Raw genomic sequence first — 15,000 nt, forward strand, 5'->3', positions numbered from 1 at the left:
TCTGTCTACTCTGAAACACACACACACACACACACACACACACACACACACACACAGAAAGAGAGGGGGAGGGGTCAACTGGCCCAGATTTGGAGGCCGGGGAAGTGGATAATAAATTATGACACATCATGACATCAGTTCAAGATGTTATGAAATTTATTATTTCTAACCAACTGAACCATATACAAGTTACAACGCTCTTAGAATAGCATGTAATGTCTGACCACGAAGAGTTGATTATGTAACAGGAAACAAAGTGAAATTTGGCCCATTTAATGAATGATTCACAACTGACCCACAGTGAATCGAAGGTCAGTTGGTCGAGTCGACATGCCGTCATACAGTAGCCATGACCCGTTGTTCAACCCTTCTACACACACAAATCGGTCTCCACAGCACAAGAGTATGGATCCAGACTGTCCTGGCACTGGACCAAGTCTTGACACGGCCACCGTTTCTGAAACATGACAACCATCACTCAGGCAGTGTCTGTGAGTCACTGTCGGCGATTTCGCCATCGTGACGGCCCCCCTAGTAGCAGCAACACTAAACAGTGAGTGGAGGATCGTGCTGCACGTGCCAAGAAGACGGCAGACCGACACAAACAGAACAGCGGAGAGCGCTGGCTGCTGGAAGTGTTGGAATGGATCCATGAAGGCCTGGACCCGTGCCATCACTGTGGTGCTCATCTTGGCGTCCATGTCGATCGTCCGATTGTTGGTTCTTGACTGAAGTGGAGCGATGATAGTGCGCCGGCATTGTGTGTGTGTGTGTGTGTGTGTGTGTGTGTGTGTGTGTGTGTGTGTGTGTGTGTGTGTGTGTGTGTGTGTGTGTGTGTGTGTGTGTGTGTGTGTGTGTGTTTGTTTGTTTGTGTATGTGTGTGTGTTTGTTTGTTTGTGTATGTGTGTGTGTGTGTGTTTGTGTTTGTGTGTGTGTGTTTGTTTGTTTGTGTGAGTGTGAGTGTGTGTGTGTGTGTTTGTTTGTGTGAGTGTGAGTGTGTGTGTTTGTGTGTGTGTGTGTGTGTGTGTGTTGGTTCTAGAAGTGGGGGGGGGGGGGGGGGGGCGAGGCGGGTAACAACTAGGGCGGAGGCCCCGTCACCTCAACACCACAAAAAGATAGGGATGATTCACCACACCTCTGACTGTTTGGGGGGCGAGGTGGCCACAAGGGGGGTCTGAGGGGGTGGGGGGTGGCGGGGGGAGGGGGGTATAGCAAGGGGGAAGAAGGAGATGGAGGATGATTAAGAGGAAAGGAGGAAAGGGGAGGTGATGAACTTTTGAATCATCCATTTCCAAGGTTAACAGATAAACGGCAAAGTAGATACTTTTTTTTTTTCATCTGGATTTCTCCTTGAGAAGAGAATGTGTGTGTGTGTGTGTGTGTGTGTGTGTGTGTGTGTACTGATATACCGCGCACATGTATGTGTGTTCATTTACAAGAGAGAGAGAGAGAGAGAGAGAGAGAGAGAGAGAGAGAGATCAACAATAACACCACCACTACCAAAAAACAAACAAAAAACAACATCAAGCAAACAAACCTGCAATGACAGAACACAAGAACGCTGACAACACCAACAACCAGACTGTCTGGCACAATGCGGCATCGCCAGTGACTGAGGAAGACTCTCGCTCCACAACCTTCCCCAAAACTTCGTTTTTACTTTGCAGTGCACATCTGCTTTCTGCCTCTTAGCCAACGGCCACTTACGTCACTAGACCGTTAACATCTCACCCCAGCGTGTTTGCACAGCCTGCTGCACGTACGTCAGAGGCATACCCCTCCCCCCCACACCCCCTCCATCCTTCTCCCCCAACCTCCTCCCTTCGCCACCCCTTCTGACATCCCCTCGCCACCCCGTCCTCATGTTCGCAGCCTTTCTCCTACTTTCTCTGTCTTTATTTCTGCTTCAACGACATCCTTTTCGTGCTGTCTCCAGCTGTTCCCATTCTTTATTGAATGAAAACCCTTGATGTTCTCTGTGATGTTAGTCTGCAAGAAACCGGAATAACCCCTGTGGTTTTGGCTCGATTTTGCTAGCTTGAGAGAGAGAGAGAGAGTTTTCAGCAGTTGACGTCTGTGGTTTTGACGTCTGTGGTTGACGTCTGGTTTTGGCTCGATTTTGCTAGCTTGAAAGAGAGAGAGAGAGAGAGAGTTTTCAGCAGTTGACGTCTGTGGTTTTGGCTCGATTTTGCTAGCTTGAAAGAGAGAGAGAGAGAGAGAGAGAGAGAGAGTTTTCAGCAGTTGACATCTGTGGTTTTGGCTCGATTTTGCCAGCTTGAGAGAGAGAGAGAGAGAGAGTTTTCAGCCGTTGACGTCATGCCCACTTCACATCATAACCAGCGAGCTTTACCCGAGGACACCATATCCAAAAGGGTATGAGAAAATGAGGGAAAACAACAACAACAAACTGTTTGATCCGACATGGATAATTCATTTGTAAACTGAGCAGTCCATCACTGCGGTTTCGACACGTCATACTTCGTGGTGAATATTTCGACAGGAATTTATGCGGGTGCCAAGGAAAGTGAATGTAGGTGCCGATGACTGTGGAATAAAAACACCGGCACTGGCAGCGGTTCCTCATTTCTGTTACTGACGCAACAGCGGTAGTGTTTGACGTCAGTGCCAAGATCTTCTCTATCCCGTACCACGTAACTCTTGTCAGAGCGTTGTGTCTTCTTGTTGTTGTTGTTGTTGTGAATTATCTGTGTTGTTTGTTTACGGAAATTATACAATACATGGGGCTGCATTACGTCTTCGCTGTCGTCGTCGTTGTTGTCATCATCATCACATATATGTCTGTTACTCTCGTCATTATTATTATTATCGTTGTCACAAATCATCATTGTCACACACACACACACACACACACACACACACACACACACACTGACACACACACACACACACACAGAAGGTGGAGAACTACACATACGAACAAACTGACGAACAATCGAATTCCGAAACTTGTCAGACAATTTCTGCAGCTCGACCAGGTCGTGAATGTGTTCTGTTTACGAGGCAGTGGACTTTGCATAAAGCAGACTGAATCAGGCGAGCCTGCGAGAGTTGCCATGGCAGCCAGAGACTGAGGATGAGGAATGTCAGTGCGGACCCAGGGCGATGATGTGTCCCCAGAGAGTTCTCTGCAACATGTGAATTGGCATGTCACCAGCCACGTGCGAAAACACACACACACACACACACACACACACACACGCACGCACGCACGCACGCACGCACGCACACACACACACACACACACACACACACACACACACACACACTCCCCCACCCCACCCCCATCCCCACGCCACCCAATGCACAGGCATACATCTAACACCAAAATTAAAACAAAAACCCAAAAGAAACAACAACAACAACAAAACAAAACAAAAAACAGAGAGAGAGAGAGAGAGAGAGAGAGAGAACTCGTCTCAAAACTAACAGTAAGATAGTGTAGGGGTAAAAGGATAAGGACAAGGGAAAGTCCTCGCCCCCATGCGCCTCTTACAAAAGGAATGGGCGTGGGCCCGGAGAAAACCCCCTGACTGGTAACAGAAAAAAAAACAGTGAGGGAGGAGGGATCGAGGAGGGAGGGGGGTGGGCTGGAGGGAGGGGGGGGGGGGGTATTGTCCCACACAGTCATGATCCCTAAAGATGTCCCAGGGTCGTGGGAAAGTTTGCTGTCAGCCATATTTCACCCGGTCAGTTGCAGAAGGGAGAGAGAGGGGGTCTGGAGAGCGTGGGGGTGGGGGAGGGAGGCACAAAAGGTGAAGCGGAGTTCATCTATTCATTACTCAGTTGATGAGAGGTTAACCTGGCCGTCTTCTGAATCATGAAGTCCCCCCCCACACCTCCCATGCCCCCCATATCATTTTAATGCTGAAATCTGTCAATAGATTATATAATTTGAAGCATGTAAAATCCAGATTTTTTGGAAGGTCAGAAACCCGATGTTGTTGTGTCAGTCATACACGTTCATGTGAATGGGTGGTCATACAGCTATGATGACTGATGTTGTATCGGTTTTTGTGTTTTTTGTTGGTTTTGTCTTTTGTTGCTGTTGCTGTCTTCATTCATTTACTCATTGATTGATTGATTGATTCATGTTTTTAATAGAATATTCTGCCGTATCATGGATACCCCATCATGGATGCATTATGGCAAGACAAAGTTCCAAACATATAACTGCTGGAGAGGTGCAGGTCCACATGTCTTGTGTCAATCCATAGCCAGCGACGTGTCAGATGGCAAAGCCGTGTCCGGAGATTGCATGGAGAAAGGGGAACAGATCCCAAAACCGCAAAGGACGTTTTTCTGCCCCTGACTTTTTATGATGTTGCGTGCAATGGCCTTCATTTAGGTGATAAGAAACTCCAGGGAGAGCTGGACAATACAAGGTCTTCAGAGAAGAAGCCTCCCTCAGTCAAGTGTTTCGTCCCTTTAGAATCCTTACCATGGGACCACCGCCTCACTCTCAGCATTCTGAACATCAAACGTCGACGAGCCGGGCTCTGGACTGAGGCATTTCCTCCCATTTTGTTCCTCCTACCGAATGTGTGTGGGGTGGTGTGGTAATGGTGGTAGGTGTGTGTGGGTGTGTGGGTGGGCATAGTGTGGGTGGTTGGTTGGAGGGGGGTGAAACAGCTGGCTGAAGACAGACAGACAGAGAGAGAGAGAGAGAGAGAGAGGGGGGGGTAGGGGAAGGGGGATCAGTGGCGGATGGAGAGGATTAGGGAGGCAGGCGAGAGGAAGCTGGTTATGATCAGCATAATTACATTTGCATGCCTGACTGGCAGCACCCACGTACATTCTTTCTGCAAACACAAGAACACATCGATCGGAATGCGGCCATCGTCGATGTAAAGAAAACAACAACCCGGCATTCGCAGAACTACTGGCACGGCAGTGATCTTGTTGAGTCCGTTTGTAGAATCACCCACCAGGTTGCCAAGCAACCGATCGACCGTGGCTTTGACCAGTTGTAACCCCTTGCCAATCTCTCTCTCCGCTCTCTCTCTCTGTCCGCTCTCTCTCTCTGTCCGCTCTCTCTCTCTCCGCTCTCTCTCTCTCTCCGCTCTCTCTCTCTGTCCGCTCTCTCTCTCTCTCTCTCCGCTCTCTCTCTCTCTCTCTCCGCTCTCTGTCCGCTCTCTCTCTCTCTCTCCGCTCTCTCTCTCTCTCTGTCCGCTCTCTCTCCGCTCTCTCTCTCTCTCTGTGTCCGCTCTCTCTCTCTCTCTCTCTCTCTCTCCGCTCTCTCTCTCTCTCTGTCCGCTCTCTCTCCGCTCTCTCTCTCTCTCTGTGTCCGCTCTCTCTCTCTCTCTCTCTCTCTCTCCGCTCTCTCTCTCTCTCTCTCTCCGCTCTCTCTGTCCGCTCTCTCTCTCTCTCTCTCCGCTCTCTCTCTCTCTGTCCGCTCTCTCTCTCTCTGTCCGCTCTCTCTCTCTCTGTCCGCTCTCTCTCTCTCTCTGTCCGCTCTGTCCGCTCTCTCTCTCTCTCTGTCCGCTCTCTCTCTCTCTCTCTGTCCGCTCTCTCTCTCTCTGTCCGCTCTCTCTCTCTCTGTCCGCTCTCTCTCTCTCTGCGCATGTGTTAAAAAGTAGTATGTAGGTCAAGGAATTACAGTGAGTGACGCATTATTGGTGCATTACCACGAAATACACAAAACAAACACAAAACAATCAAAATACCCCCAAAATACAATGCTTTTATTGACCGGGTATAATTGTTAGTTTGTTTTCATTGCAAGAGCTCATATGACATGTATACTTATTGCCTGCTACTGATGCTTAAGTCTGCGATTTCAATTCCAAATTATTCACTATTTTTACAAGTTAGAAATCATAGACAGTTTTATTACATGTTACACATTTGAAATCCATAATACAAATCTGACAGTTCAAGTTACAACTTGATGTGACTCTTTTGCCACTGTAGTACCTACTTTCAAGTTATAACTTAATGAAATTCTTTTGCCACTGTCGTACCTAATTTCAGGTTACAACTTGATGTAACTCTTTTGCCACTGTCGTACCATATTTCAAGTTTTGTCACTGTCGTACCATATTTCAAGTTTTGTCACTGTCGTACCATATTTCGTACCTAATTTCAGGTTACAACTTGATGTAACTCTTTTGCCACTGCCGTACCATATTTAAGGTTTTGCCACTGTCGTAACCAATTTCAAGTCACAGCTTACTTTTTTGCCAGCGCCGTACCTGATTGTTACTGTAGCCGAAAGTAGGAGGCAGGAAGAGAAGTGAGGGAGAGAGGGAACATTATGTCAGCAGGTTATCGGCTGGCTGGGTCCTGTTATCCTGACCTGTTTTGTGCAGAAGGCGCCAAGCTGCTGAAGTTTACCGGCCTTGGAGTTGGCCCAAAGAGTTATGGGGGCAGATATGGGGGCCTGATCTTTACGGTGCTTTTCACAGTGATTAGGTTTCCTCGGTTTGTTAGAGGCTTCCGGTGCTGAAATGAAGCAAAAGAGGCTTTCTCTTCTGTGCCAGACACTTCCTGTGTGGTAATATGTAAACAAAGAGGCTTTCTGTTCTTTGTCTCTGTGTGTCTGTCTCTGTCTTTGTACATCTGCCTCTCTCTGTGTCTGCGTTCTGTTCTCTGTCTCTATGTGTCTGTCTCTGTCTTTGTACATCTGCCTCTCTCTGTGTCCGTTTGCGTTCTGTTCTCTGTCTCTATGTGTCTGTCTCTGTCTTTGTGGGCCCTACATCTGCCTCTCTCTGTGTCCGTTTGCGTTCGATGGGTTATGGAAACAAGATCATACCCAGCATGTACACCCACTAAAACGAGTTAAGCTGCCTATTCGACAGGGTAAAAAGGTCATACACGTAAACGCCTCCTCATACATGTATACATACGAGTGAATGTTGGGAGTCGGAGCCCACGAACGCGACAGAAGAAAAGAAGTCTGTCTGTCTGTCTGTCTCTCAGTGATTGTGTGTGTGTGTGTGTGTGTGTGTGTGTGTGTGAGGGAGGAGCGCTGCTGGGGGAGGGGGAGTGTTGCCGTCACATCAGCCGCAGTTCAACAGTCAATGTTACTTCATCTCTGGTGTTGTCTCCAACCTCTTTCTCCTGTCATCTAACGAGTTGTCATGATCAGCTAACGGCCATGCAGTTTGTGGACGAACAGGAAAAACTGAAAGAACTGAAGGGGAGCATGGGCCTTTGAAGCTGACTGAGATCACAGGAAGGTTTCCACAATGATTACACCGGCACCCCTTGAAAAGTCACCAGTATGAAGACATAGGATCGAGTAAAGAAAATCTAAATATATAAAGCAAATACCATTATAGTGAGAGCTATATTATCTGTGGTTTCTCCATTGCAATGGGAAATCATTTACAGCTTATAGTCTTTAGTGATGGACTATGACTTTCAAACTAGGAGGCAAGATTGCACTGGCTCTTAGTGCTGCAGCCTTAATGGGGGCTATATAGTTGACTTTTGGGAGCCATCCCAACGCGACTGTCCTAAAACCCTCTTGGTCTAGAGGGTGGAATGTAACTTGGGCAAGACTGGCACACTCCACTATAATCAGATTCTGGCCCAAATAGTCGGGGTAGCAGTTGCCTCCTCTGCTGTTCTGATGGTCATAGTCGAACACGATCACACACACACACACACACACACACACACACACACACACATATATATATATATATATATATATATATACAGAGAGAGAGAGAGAGAGAGAGAGAGAGTCTTTGAATAAATGGAGGGGGCGTGCACCTCTATCAAGACCTTGAGGCGACAGCTAGCTCAGCCGGATGGAGCAAAACATGGCCCATCCCACTGCCGTAATTGGAACATGCGGCGGGGAAGATTAAGTTCCACAAGTCGTGCTCTCTGTCTGTGGTAGCGGTTTTCAACGAACGGGAACGTGTGTTTGCCATCATAAGCCGTCTTCTCTCTTCACGTTGTACGTGTTCTATGTCAGCCACTCCTGCGCCATAAGTATTTCGTTCCTTCCCGGCTGGGGAACAGTTTGACATAATAAAATGTTTGTATGAGTGCATGCATCCCACACAGATGTTTGGCGGCTGTTTCGTATGCTTTCACATGGGTTTCGAATGTGATTCGGGTTTTTTGTGTGTTGTTTTTGTTTTTTGTTTTTTTCCACTGAGTTTATTCCTATGCAGCTACTGTAATTAAAAACAACAACCAGCAGCTGCATTTTAGCTCGTGAACTCTTTGAAGCGAATTTACACAGCAGCGAATTCTTCAAGTAGCTTATTTGACTGACATTCAGTGATCTTCCCATAGATATACTGTAGTACATAATGCTCGCCTTCTTTATTATTATCATTATTGTTATTTATTAGTATTATTATCATTATTATTATCTTTTAGATTATTTCTATGGATAAAATTGGCACGGATCTCTGCACACTGCATACTGTATCATAATGAACATGACACGTCATAATAATTATTTTCCAGTTAGATATACTTTTTTGAAAAATACTAAATCGAGTGCAGAAAAAACACACACACCCCTTCCCTCCGAAAAAACCCAACCAACAAAACCGGTAGACTGAGTCTGCGTTGGCGTGGCAACACTACCAGCGGCCCGGCAATCCGGTTCCGGCGACTGTCGTGCGCTGTATGACGGGACAGCGCGAGGCATTGTCCTCTCAGGACAAACAAGACAGAAGCTGTTGGTGCATAGTAAAAACAGTCCTGATCACATCCAAAATTAGCAGCATGCATCCTGTTATTGGACAGTCAATAAAGCTGTACATTAGTAAGACCTATTCTAGAATATGGAAACACTGTATGGTACCCAACGCAAATAAAGCAGTCACAAACCATAGAAAGGGCTCAAAGAAGAGCAACAAAGCTGGTCTATAGCATAAAAGATTATTCGTATCAAGAAAGATTAAAGTACTTACAACTACCATCACTTAAAGCAAGAAGAGTAAGAGGGGACTTGATACAGACGTACAAAATATTAAATGGGTTTGACGATGTAAACAAAGCATGCTTTTTTGTACTCCAAAGGTAGACACTACAAGAAACAGTACAGACAAAATATTTAAACAGTATTCCAGAACAAATCTCAGAAAGTTTACATTTAGTAACAGAGTAACAAATTATTGGAACAAATTAACAAACAATATCAAACGTGCACCTAGTATAAATACTTTTAAGAACCTCATAGATAAACACGATTTATTGACAAAAGCGAAATATGACTTTGATGGATAAAATGACTGAGCTAGTCAACGACCTGACCAACAATGTAAAGGAGTAAATGTGAAGGGGCATAAAAAGCCAAAAATGGCTAAGTAGTTGTATATAACAACGCCCCAGATCCTGATCCTGATCCTGATCCTGTATTTGATAATTACATGTTAGATGTCCAGCCGTACTTGTCCATCCCCGCTTAAAAAAACAAAAACAAAATAAAATAAATCACGACACCAATCTGCTAAAAAAGAAAAGGGGGTGTGTGTGTGTGTGGGGGGGGGGGGGGGTGAGGATTAGGACAAAAGTGGTGTTGGCAATGGGCCGCCTGTTTGAAGCCAGCTGACTTGATGTCGAGCACAACGTATATGCTGGCGCCGATCATTAGTTTCAGTTTCTGTCTCAAGAAGTTGTCAAAGCGTGTCGACTTAAAGAAAAGAAAAGAAAAGAAGTACATGAGTCTTTATTGCCAAACTGATGGATGGTGGTTTGTTTCCACGCCCCCCCACCCCCCTTTTCCTGGTGTCCGACAATGTATCGGCTCTCATGCTTTTAGCTTATGATAACAGTAAGCCACACACTCATGGCTTCACCACTCGCCGCGCAAAAGATGCGAAGAATTTATTCACGCTCTCTGCGTTTTGTGGGCAGTGTGATGGTGGGGGTCGTGAACTACATTGCTATGTAGGTGTGGGAGGTTGTGGGGAAGTACGTGGGTGGAGGCTGTGTGATCACCTGTTTCCGTCTGTCAGCCTCCGGCCTGCACGTGTGGGCGGGGCTGTGGTTGTTGGGGTTGATAAGGGACCGGGTGGGGGAGGGACTGGGGTGTGAGAGAGGGTGGGGTGGGTGTGGGTGGGGGAAGGAAAATGTACATGAAGCGAAGATCATGTATATAATATATATATATATATATATATATATATATATCTATATATATATATATATATATATATATATTATTTTTATTATTATTATAATGTTATATATATATATCTGGAAAGAGACATTGAGAGAGACAAGGCAAGACAAAATTCTTTATTTTCAAGGATGATAGGTAAGCACTGGCTTGTTTTTATACATCCAGTCACTGCCCTGAACAGGGCTCTATACTACATAGTCATAAGCCTGGTAATAAGATACACAGAAAAAAAGAGAAAAAGGAAGAAAAACATGTGCGCAAGCACACACACACACACACACACACACACACACACAGAGTTTTATTACCATCCAGCAGCCTTTAACAAAAAGACTGAACACACAATATAAATGTAGAAATAGAAGTGCTAATTTTATTACAGGATTATCAGTAATATGCATAAACAAAAATACTTGTATATCAGAAACTGATGTGAATTTGAAACAGCAGTAAGTTTCTTTTTTTTTTTTTTCTTTTTTTTGCATACTTCTCCAAGTATGATCTGGGTTTTTTTTTGTTTTTTGTTTGTTTACATTTCAAAAGCAGAAGTGTCATATTTTTCTTATGCCCAGGGCAATCATTTTCTTTTATATTTTATATATATATATATATATATTTCTTTAAAAGAATTTCATTCATACAGTGGCAGTCACATTTGAATGATTCTACACATAGAAAGATATGAAAAATGACAATGAAGCTGAAAAATATAATAATATATGAATGAAAAATGTTCTTCAAATATTTTCTCTTAGAACACAGCTATGAGGATGAGGATATTCAGCTTACATATATGGGCTGCAACGTACATGAGAGGTCATGTAAATATACAGGGAGAAGAAAACAAAGTAGTACACACGAATGATCAAAGATTATCAAATTTTTTTTTTGTTTTGTTTTTTTTTGTCTTTGGGGTTATCATCTGTATCAGCAGCATGGTCAGTCCTGTGTGAATTAAAAAAAAAAAAATTTTTTTTTTGCTGCCCCATCATCTGCACTGTTTCAGTGACATCACTCCCACACCGCTCATTCTAGATTCCCCCCATACACAGCCACACCCGGGTTTGTCCGTCACAGTTCCAGCATTGGCAGTCCACAGGGAACCATCGATGTTAGGTCGCCAGGAGGCCACACACCAAAGGAGACCCTGCACTGCTGCTGAGTCACTTCGGTGGTGTTCAGTGCTGCCTTTTCTGTTTTAACGTACTTAGGACACCACCTACTAAGCCCCCTACTAATGACAATTATGGCTTAGTCGCGGAGCCAGACTGAGTGAGCGGCCCTCTCAGAGGTGAGACCACAACCACGTCCCTCAAACAACAGCCCCCCATGAATCTGCCGACACTGAAGACATTGACAGGACTCACCCCAAGCACAGAGGTGGAGGGGTAATCGAAACTGAGGTCTCCATGAGAGCAGGGCATGAAAGGCCACAGACTTTGGGACTGTTTTGTTTTTTATATTGATGATGATGGAGGAGGAAGAGGATGACGATGTCGACATTGCTATGGAGGTCCATTTTGGTTTGGGACTGTGTGTCCTGTGTGAATTTTGTTCTGTGAAGTATGAATGGACATGACAGAATTTATTTCCCTCTCTTGAAGTACAATGGGTGGACTTCTCTTAACATACAATGGCAGAATTGTGTTCAGCAACAGGATATTGCACATGATGTCTCCATTTGGCCAGAAAGTAGAGAACAATGCACTGCATTGTTTCTTCACCATGTATTGTGTGACGTGACTTGAAATGATTAATTGTGGATGTTAACACTTAAGTGTTGGAGTTTGGTTTCATTTCCTCAATGAGTCTTATCTGATATTGTCTCTGTGTTAGATTTTTTTTTTCGTCTGTCGGTCTGTTTATCCCTTTGTTGAGATGAAAAATTTGCCAGTCTATCAACTCCTTTTCCTTTTCTTCAAGAGATGAGGAGGAGGAGGAGAAATGCTGAAAACACTTAAAAAAATATAAAGGGAAAGACAAGAACATATAGTTGGACCCAAATTCACAGTGAGATTATTACACACTACAATACCAATGAAGCATTAGATTTGCTACTTCTCTGTCTGTCTGTCTGTCTGTCTGTCTGTGGCTGTCTCTCTTCTCTGTGTCTGTGTGTCTGTGTCTCTGTCTATTTCTCTGTCTGTCTGTCTGTCTGTCTGTCGCTGTCTCTCTTCTCTGTGTCTGTGTGTCTGTGTCTCTGTCTGTCTGTCTGTCTGTCTCTGTCTCTCTTTCTCTCTGTGTGTGTGTGTGTGTGTGTGTGTGTGTGTGTGTGTGTGTGTGTGTGTGTGTCTCTGTCTGTCTGTCTGTCGCTGTCTCTCTTCTCTGTGTCTGTGTCTCTGTCTGTTTCTCTGTCTGTCTATCTGTCTGTCGTGTCGCTGTCTCTCTTCTCTGTGTCTGTGTGTCTGTCTGTTTCTCTGTCTGTCTGTCTGTCTGTCGCTGTCTCTCTTCTCTGTGTCTGTGTGTCTGTGTCTCTGTCTATTTCTCTGTCTGTCTGTCTGTCTGTCTGTCGCTGTCTGTCTTCTCTATGTCTGTGTGTCTGTGTCTCTGTCTTTTTCTCTGTCTGTCGCTGTCTCTCTTCTCTGTGTCTGTGTGTCTCTGTCTATTTCTCTGTCTGTCTGTCTGTCTGTCTGTCTGTCTGTCGCTGTCTCTCTTCTCTGTGTCTGTGTCTGTGTCTATGTCTGTCTGTCTGTCTGTCTGTCTGTCTGTCGCTGTCTCTCTTCTCTGTGTCTGTGTGTCTGTGTCTCTGTCTATTTCTCTGTCTGTCTGTCTGTCTGTCGCTGTCTCCCTTCTCTGTGTCTGTGTCTCTGTCTATTTCTTTGTCTGTCCGTTGCTCTCTATGTTTCTCAGTGTGTGTCTCTGTCCGTTTCTCTGTCTGTCTTTTGCTGTCTCTTTGTGTCTCTGTGTCTGTGTCTCTTGTCTATTTCTCTATCTGTCTGTCTGTCTGTCTGTCTCTCACACATACCCCTCCCACCCACCCACACACACACACACATTTTCCCTCATGCAAATACAATAGAAAAACAACAACAACAAAACAACCGCTTCCTTGTCCCACAGGTGGATCCAAAGCTGGCTGTCCCCTCACTGTACAACAAAGCAGCCATTTTGCCAAAGTGCACAACGGAAACTGCTACCTGTTCGTCGACCATGAGCGCTACTGGGGGGATGCCCGGGACTCCTGCTGGGAGCTGGGGGGTGAGATGCTGTCTGTGGAGAACCCAGACACTATGGCCTTCATTAGCTCCGTGCTCAACTCGCAGGAGTTGGGCTGGAACAAGAAGGGGGTGTGGCTGGGAGCCAGGTACACCAAAGGGAGGTGGCGGTGGACGTCAGGTAAGTGGTTAATTAATGGGATGGATGGAAAGGGAGGATGCATGAGAGACAATGACAATGACAATGACAAATGTTTTATTGAGGGTAGAATGGATAAGCTGGAAGCTTCTTTACACCATGCCCTCACACACGCAGGCACACACATACACACAAAATGATAAATGAAATAAGTGTGAATAAATAATGAATAAGAGAGAGAGATAGAGATAGAGAGAGAGAGAGAAGGAGGGAGGAAGGGAGGCTGAGAGAGAGAAACTGGGACCGGGAAAGAGAGAGAGAGGAATGGAGGGAGGTAGAATTAGAAAGAGAGAACCCCTCCCTCTGAAACACACACACACACACACAGAGGAAACATGAACGAAAAGTGAAAATAAGAAAGAAATTGTATCGACTGATCGATTGATGTATTTGCTGCTGTCTTTCCGTGTGTGTGTGTGTGTGTGTGTGTGTGTGTGTGTGTGTGGCAGGGGCACAGGTGGGGAACAGGATACCTGATGGTGTATGTGTGTGTGTGTGTGTGGCAGGGAGGCAGGTGCGTTATGCCAACTGGGCATATAATCAGCCCAGCAAGATCCTCGGCATCTTCTCTGTGGAGGACTGCGCCTTGATGCGTCGCCGTGAGAACTGGCGCTGGCATGATTATATTTGTGGCAGAATGAATTACCACTTCAACTACATTTGTCAGTTCCGTGAGTATAGATTCTTCGTTTTTTTTTCTGTGTGTGTGTGTGTGTGTGTGTGGGTGGGTGGGTGGGTGGGTGTGGGTAGGTGTATGTGTGTGTGTGCGTGTGTGTGTGTGTGTGTGTGTGGGTGTGGGTAGGCGTATGTGTGTGTGTGTGTGTGTGTGTGTGTTCATGTATGTGTAGAAGATAAACACATTGTCATCAAAACTTATGATTGATTCGTACCTCTTCCCTTTGAATAACAGCTGCTGAAAACGTCACCACCACTACCACCACCACCACCTCTACAACTACCACCACCACCACTACTTCTTCAGTGACTGCTACTGCTGCAGTGTTTAAGCCAGGACACTCCTCAAAGAAGGGACACTTCATTGACGGCATGGACAGCAAACTTAACAGCCGTGGATTTCACCAGCAAGAAGACAAGATTGGAGAGGAAGCTGGGTCACTGGATTCTTCACAAAATGGGGTACCTAGCCACCCTTACAATGCACAGGGCAAGGTACCCGGCCACCCCTATGATCGCCACCCAGGTTGGTGCATTTGGCGGATACACTGCTTGCCGTGACTTTTAATTTGGGCTGCTGCATGTTGTTGTTGTGAGGTATGTTCGTGAATGATAGCTGTAAACTGAAAGCTGTGGATACTTATACTTCCATACTTGTTGATACTTCTAAAAAGCTGTGGATAATTATACTTTTGTGCATATTGATATGTATATAACATCTATCGTCAGTCATAGATCAAGCTGTAAGCGCTTGACAGACACGGTGTGACTCGCACAAAGCAAGCAAGAAAGAAAGCAGGAAAGAAAGAAAGCAGGAAAGAAAGAATAGAGAAAAATTCTCTGGATCTGACTGT

At 45.3% G+C, this 15,000-nt stretch overlaps 1 protein-coding gene across 1 annotated transcript in view; it reads left to right on the plus strand.

The window, feature by feature from the left end:
• LOC143290256 (uncharacterized) overlaps positions 1 to 15,000 on the plus strand; it is a 26,543-nt gene that overhangs the window by 2,535 nt on the left and 9,008 nt on the right. Inside the window, exons 2-4 of the mRNA XM_076599599.1 lie at positions 13,178 to 13,453; positions 13,978 to 14,142; positions 14,382 to 14,672. Of these exons, the coding sequence (XP_076455714.1) occupies positions 13,178 to 13,453; positions 13,978 to 14,142; positions 14,382 to 14,672 (732 nt within the window). The remainder of the gene's footprint in view (positions 1 to 13,177; positions 13,454 to 13,977; positions 14,143 to 14,381; positions 14,673 to 15,000) is intronic.

Source organism: Babylonia areolata, chromosome 1 (assembly GCF_041734735.1).
Source record: "Babylonia areolata isolate BAREFJ2019XMU chromosome 1, ASM4173473v1, whole genome shotgun sequence".
Classification (NCBI taxonomy): domain Eukaryota; kingdom Metazoa; phylum Mollusca; class Gastropoda; order Neogastropoda; family Buccinidae; genus Babylonia; species Babylonia areolata.